The 6,530-nt window shown below is 36.2% G+C and overlaps 1 protein-coding gene across 1 annotated transcript; it reads right to left on the bottom strand.

The window, feature by feature from the left end:
- Nucleotides 1-4,507: 4,507 nt before the first annotated feature.
- Nucleotides 4,508-5,467, bottom strand: LOC124508925 (olfactory receptor 6M1-like). The gene has a single exon (XM_047075645.1). It carries the CDS (start codon nt 5,465-5,467, stop codon nt 4,508-4,510), a length of 960 nt encoding a protein of 319 aa, XP_046931601.1.
- Nucleotides 5,468-6,530: the final 1,063 nt, after the last annotated feature.

Below are 6,530 nucleotides of genomic sequence, written 5' to 3' on the forward strand. Positions count from 1 at the left end.
GCTGCTTTCAGGGAGAGTGCTTTCTTGCACAAACCCACTGCACTGCTCTCCACCCCCCACCCCTATCTTCCTCCTCTTCATGAAAATAACTCCCTCCCCTTGGTGGCACCAGGGCTCTTCTCTCCCCCAGTTTAATTCTCCAAATTATGTACCTGCTAGGTTCTGTGCAGGAAATTATGCAGATTGTTCTGTTAATCCTCAGATCAAAATCCTAGTAGTTCAAAATGGTTTGATGTTTATCTAGCTGTGTTTGAGGGATGAGACAAGTTCTGGGTCCCCTTGCTACTCCACCATCTTTACACCTCTTTCCTGCTTAGTGTTGGATCATTTTATTAATTTGGAAATGCATATTGACAATATAGAGTTATTTTATTCATCTATTTGCTGATCCAACTAATGTTTATGTACAACTAATAGTTCTCAGGCACTTTAAATTTTTTTTTCATTTTTATTTTTGAAGGAGAAAGAGACAGCATGAGTGGGGGAGGGGCAGAGAGAGAGGGAGACACAGAATCCAACCAGGCTCCGGGCTCTGAGCCATCAGCACAGAGACCGATGCAGGGCTCAAACTCATGAAATGTGAGATCATGACCTGGGCCAAAGTCCGACGCTTAACTGACTGAGCCACTCAGGTGCCCCCTCAGGCACTTTTATAGATATTGAAAATACAATAATAAATAATAAAAGATGAAAATCCTTTCTCTGGTGTGATTTGTCTCATATGCAACTAAGTAAAACATACTTATTCAGCAATAGAGATACACAAATAAATGGGGAAGTTATTATATGTGCTTAAGAAATATCATTTCCTCTAAGAAAGATAATTCATCACTTGATTTCAATACTGTGATACATATTAAAATAAGAGATTACAACATTTGATGCTGAATTCAAATGATGTGAATTATTTACAGAAGATGAAGTGAGCCTTATTTTAGGGTAATTGAGGATAATGGGGGAGATTACTGCCAGGGAGTCTGTACCTCTTCTGGTCAGCAAGCCAGCCCATTACCGTAAAGCTGTTTTTACTTCAGAATTCATGCTCAAACCCATACAAGTCTGAATCATATCTCCAGGTTATATTCATGGTAATAAAAATAATATTATTAATGGTTATTTTTGAAAGAACCAATCTACAGCTTCCTCCAGTAGCCAGTAGTGCCTCAAGCACAATGTATGGTTCCAGAAATGTCCTGGGAGTCTAAACAGAAATGATAGCGTTCTGAGAAGAGACACACACATTGAAAAGATTACTACTATTAATTTACTGACAGTCAAGATGTGTAGTCAAAGATACATGGGGAATACGGGATGTGATGAATTCAATAGTTGGAAATCAGAATTCATAGGTTAAAAATGATCTTGAAATGAATGGCTAATTAAATGCAGATGACTCCAGAGCTTTACATCTTCATTTGTATCCCAGCTACTGAAGCATATAGAAAACATTGATACACCCTTATTAGATCAGACAAAGACGGGATATCTTCATAAAGTGTATACTGTAATAAAATTATTCCATCCAACAATGTTCTTTTAAAATCACATATTTCTTACAAGAAACACTTTAGCTAGGGGCACCTATTTGTTTCAGTCATTTAAGTAGCCAACTTTGGCTCAGTCATAATCTAATGCTTCATGGGTTCAAGTCCTACATTGAGTTCTGTGCTGACTGCTCGAACCTGGAGCCTACTTCAGATTCCATGTGTGTCTCTCCCCACCCCTCCCTCCCTCTCTCTCTCTCTCTCTCAAATAAGAAAAAAAAGGTAAAAAATATTTAAAATGAGAGACAGGCTAGCTATTTTGAAATAAATAAGTCATGTAACAGGAATGGATCTTCATTTATATTCAAATGAGTACTTTTACCTATTTCTTCATATGTAATTAAGATATTTTGACTGATTATTCAAATGTAATCTCCCTGTTATCATGAAAGTTTCAGGTCCCTATTACACTTTAGGAAAGATCTCATTGTGTAAAAGAATGAAACTGGACTACTTCCTTACACTGTACACAAAAATAAACTCAAAATGGATGAAATACCTAAATGTGGGACAGGAAACATTTTCAATGCTAGAGAACACAAGTAGTAATCTCTTTGACATAGCCTTAGCCACTTCTTACTAGATATGTCTTCTGAGGCAAGGGAAACAAAAGCAAAAATGAACTGTTGGGACTTCATCAAGATAAAAATTACTTCTGCACAGCAATGGAAACAATCAACAAAACTAAAAGGCAACTAATGGAATGGGAGAAGATATTTGCAAATGACATATCAGATAAAGGGATAGTATCCAAAATATATAAAGAATTTATAAAACTCAACACTCCCAAAACAAATAACCCAGTTAAGAAATGAGCAGAAGACATGAACAGACATTTTTTTCCCCAAAGCAGACATATAGATGGCTACCAGATACATGAAAACATCATCATTAGAGAAATACAAATCAAAACTACAATGAGATACCACCTCACACTTGTCAGAATGGCTAAATTAACAACACTGAAAATAACAGATGTTGGGGAGGATGCAGAAAAAGGAGAACCCAGTGTTTGAGGGAATGCAAACTGATGCAGCCACTCTGGAGAACAGTATGGAGTTTCCTCTAAAAATAGAACTACCCTATGATCCCATAATTCCACTACTAGGTATTTACCCAAAGAATACAAAAATACTAATTCAAGGAGATACATGTACTCCATGTTTCTAGCAGTATTAACTATGAAAACAGCCCAAGTGTCCATTGACTAATGAATGGATAAAAAAAGATATTATATATATATATATATTATATAATGAAATATTATATATTATATATATATGGAATATATATATATATAATGGAATATTGCTCAGCCATTAAAAAGAATGGCTTAATGAAAGCCATTAAAAATCTTTCCATTTCCAACAACATTGATTGAGCTAGTGAATATTATGCTAAATGAAATAAATCATTAATAGAAACACAAATATTATATTATTTCACTCATATGTGGGATTTAAGAAAAAAATCAAATGAATATAGGAAGAAAAACTGAGACAGGCAAACCATGCAACAGACTCTTAACTATAGAGAAGAAACAGAGTGGAGGGCAGGTGGGTGGGGAGATGGGTTAAATAAATGGGTGATACGTATTAAGGAGGGCACTTGTGATGAACACTGGATGTTGTATATAACTGATGAATAATTAAATTCTACTCCTGAAACTAATATCACACTGTATATTAACTAACAGGAACATGAATAAAAAATTGAAAACACAAAAATAAAATAAGAGTTGAATAATTGTGGTCATGTTAAAAAAAATGAAGATCTCTTGTGTAAAAAAAAAAATGTGGTCTTGACTTGAATAGATTCATTTCCAATGATCCTGAGGTGTAAAATAAATAAACCCCTCTGATAGTTTCCTGCTTGCTATCCCTCTTCTGCCTATTCACCAGGGGCTTTTAAATTCTTGTGAGTTCCATTGCCCCAGCATCTGTGGCATAGAAATAGGAGCATAATGGCTGCAGATTATAACTTAAGTAGAGGCCTGAGAAGATCTGTCTGTAACTTAAATTAAAACTTAATTATCTGGGCCATCTGGCTCCATTAGTTAAGCATCTGATTTCATTTCAGGTCATGATCTTATAGTTCCTGGGTTCAAGTCCCGTATTAGGCTTTGTGCTTTAGTGATAGCCTCCTTCTCTCTATGCCTTTCCTCCAACCCTCCATCTCAAACATAGATAAACATTTAAAATAAACTTAATTATCCAATGACATATATAATTTAAAAGTAATATATCAAAACTCAAGTCAAAATAAATTCACCACCTTAATAAGGGAATTTATTTGTATTAAATTCAAATATACACTGATATCTATAAAGAAAAAAATCATAATATGGTAACATAAGGTGAGAATTTTTTTAATGTTTATTTTTTCGTTTATTTGGAGAGAGAGACAGAGAGAGAGAGAGAGAGAGCACTAGTGGGGAAGGGGCAAAGAGAGAAAATCCCAAGCAGGCTCCACACTGTCAGCAAAGATCCCCACTCAGGGCTTAATCCCATCAACCATGAGATCATGAGCTGAGCCCAAAGCAAGAATCAGATTCGTAACTGAGTCACCCAGGCACCTGACAGAAGGTGAGAATCTATCACAATCAGAGCCATCCAGATTTCAATTCTGGCGGTTATACAGGAATTTGGTTTTGGAATAATTGAAATAACAGGAAAATGGGGAGAAAAAACACGGCTTTAAGAATGTATATATGTGTATGTATGTATGTATGTATGTATGCAGAAATGTTTATATGTACTTTTGGTTCTATTAATTATCTACAAAGATTTTGAGAATCTACTTGAATACTGGACCTATTGGTTCAGAATATATGTAGAATAGATATGTAGAAAGATATGTTCACATATGTTTCTCCCTTATGTAAAATTTTAAATATTCACATAATTACATCAAATGAATGATTTTGTTGTCAAGTATGTAAATCATTAAATTCTAGAAAAACATCATTGTTGAGGTTTTAAATTTATTAGCATACTTATATACTTACTGGAGGCATCTTTCAGGGATTCTTTGACTTTTTTATTTCGAAGGCTGTAGATGAAAGGGTTCAACATCGGCGTTACAATGGTGTTCAGCACTGTGGCAAATTTGTTAACATCCATCACATCACCCTTTTTTGGGCGGACGTAAATAAAGATGGAGCTTCCATAATAAAGTGTCACAACAGTGATGTGTGAAACACAAGTGGAGAAAGCTTTCTGCCGTCCCTGGTCAAAAGGAATTCTAAGGATAGCAATAATAATGTACATGTAAGACACTCCTGTGAAGAGCAAGGAGCCCAAGAGCAACACAGCAGAGGAGATAAAGTCAGCCAGCTCAGCCAGAGCGATATCTGCACAGACCAGCTTTAGCACAGGGCCACTGTCACAAAAGAAGTGATTGATAATATTTGGTCCACAAAAGGGCAGAGGAGCAGTTAAGATTGATGGTGCTAAAATTGACAAAAATGCACCTAAATAGGATCCCAGAAGCAACAATATGCATGTCTGTTTGTTCATGATGATGGCATACCTCAATGGGTTGCAGATGGCAATGTATCGATCAAATGACATGACGACCAGGATGAAGAATTCCGTGGATCCCAAGAGGAAGTAAAAGAAAGATTGCGTGAGACATCCCATGAAGGATATTGCTTTGGTGAGGGAAAATGTGTTTGCTAGCATCTTAGGCACCACTGTGGAGGTGATGGCGACTTCAAGGAAGGAAAGATTGGCTACAAAGAAATACATGGGTGAATGCAGGCGGTAGTCACCACACACCAAAAGGATGATCATGGTGTTGCCAATCAGAGACATCATATACATGAGCAAGAATGCAGAAAAAAGAAGAATTTCTACTTCCTTCTCATTCTGAAACCCCAGAAGAATAAACTCAGTGACTGTGGTCTTGTTTCTATAATCCATAATGTTCCCAGTTTAACCTGGAATAATAGAAAGTTCTTGAATAATTAATATTTGCATCTTAACCCTGAATGTGCCTTGTCAGTATTCATTAACTCTTTGCTGTTATTGTTGTTGCCAAGGAGGGATTAATGCACACAGATAATTTTATTTTCAATGTATAAATATCTACTGAGACAAATTCTACAAGATTTAAGTGCTTAGTTGTTACTTTCACTTATTACAGCAGAATCAATTCCACATTAAGATTGTAACAATTACGCTTTGGGAAAATGTTGGAGACTCCTTTAAGTGTAGGGAAGCTAAAAGTGGATTCAAGTAATGTGAAACAGATTCTTAGATATCTCCCCTTTAAGATAGATCTCTTATTGTGTCCTTAATCCATTAAGGATATAATGGTGTTGGGGCGCCTGGGTGGCGCAGTCGGTTAAGCGTCCGACTTCAGCCAGGTCACGATCTCACGGTCCGTGAGTTCGAGCCCCGCGTCGGGCTCTGGGCTGATGGCTCGGAGCCTGGAGCCTGTTTCCGATTCTGTGTCTCCCTCTCTCTCTGCCCCTCCCCCGTTCATGCTCTGTCTCTCTCTGTCCCAAAAATAAATAAACGTTGAAAAAAAAAATTAAAAAAAAAAGGATATAATGGTGTCTTTTGAGGTGGTAACAGAGTTGCAGTAAAATTTAATTCTATATATTTTTTTCATGTAAAAGAACACATTTTTGAGCTAAGTGTGGTCTTTTATAGGTGGAATGAAATAATTTAAAAATAACTGAACACAATTACATAATAGAAATATTTTAAAAAAATGTTCATGACTCCTGCTTACTGGCTCCAACCTCTGCATGATCAGATCAGTTTCTAACAATATGAAATAAACTTTAGGTAATCTTTGTAAGATAGCAGGCTCCAGAGTAAGAGAGATTATCACAGGTCTTACAAGGGTAAGGGAAAGGCTGAAATATGACTCAATTTATCACAATTTACTATTTATCTTGGCATTCAGGCAGAGAAACCATATGCTTAACAAGCAGTTTGGAAATATTAAACATCTGAATTTTGACTAGCTGAGAGA

This window comes from Lynx rufus, unplaced genomic scaffold (genome assembly GCF_022079265.1).
Source record: "Lynx rufus isolate CCGP_SWC_20201006 ecotype Redwood Valley unplaced genomic scaffold, mLynRuf1.p SCAF_1, whole genome shotgun sequence".
NCBI classification, from domain to species: Eukaryota; Metazoa; Chordata; class Mammalia; order Carnivora; family Felidae; genus Lynx; species Lynx rufus.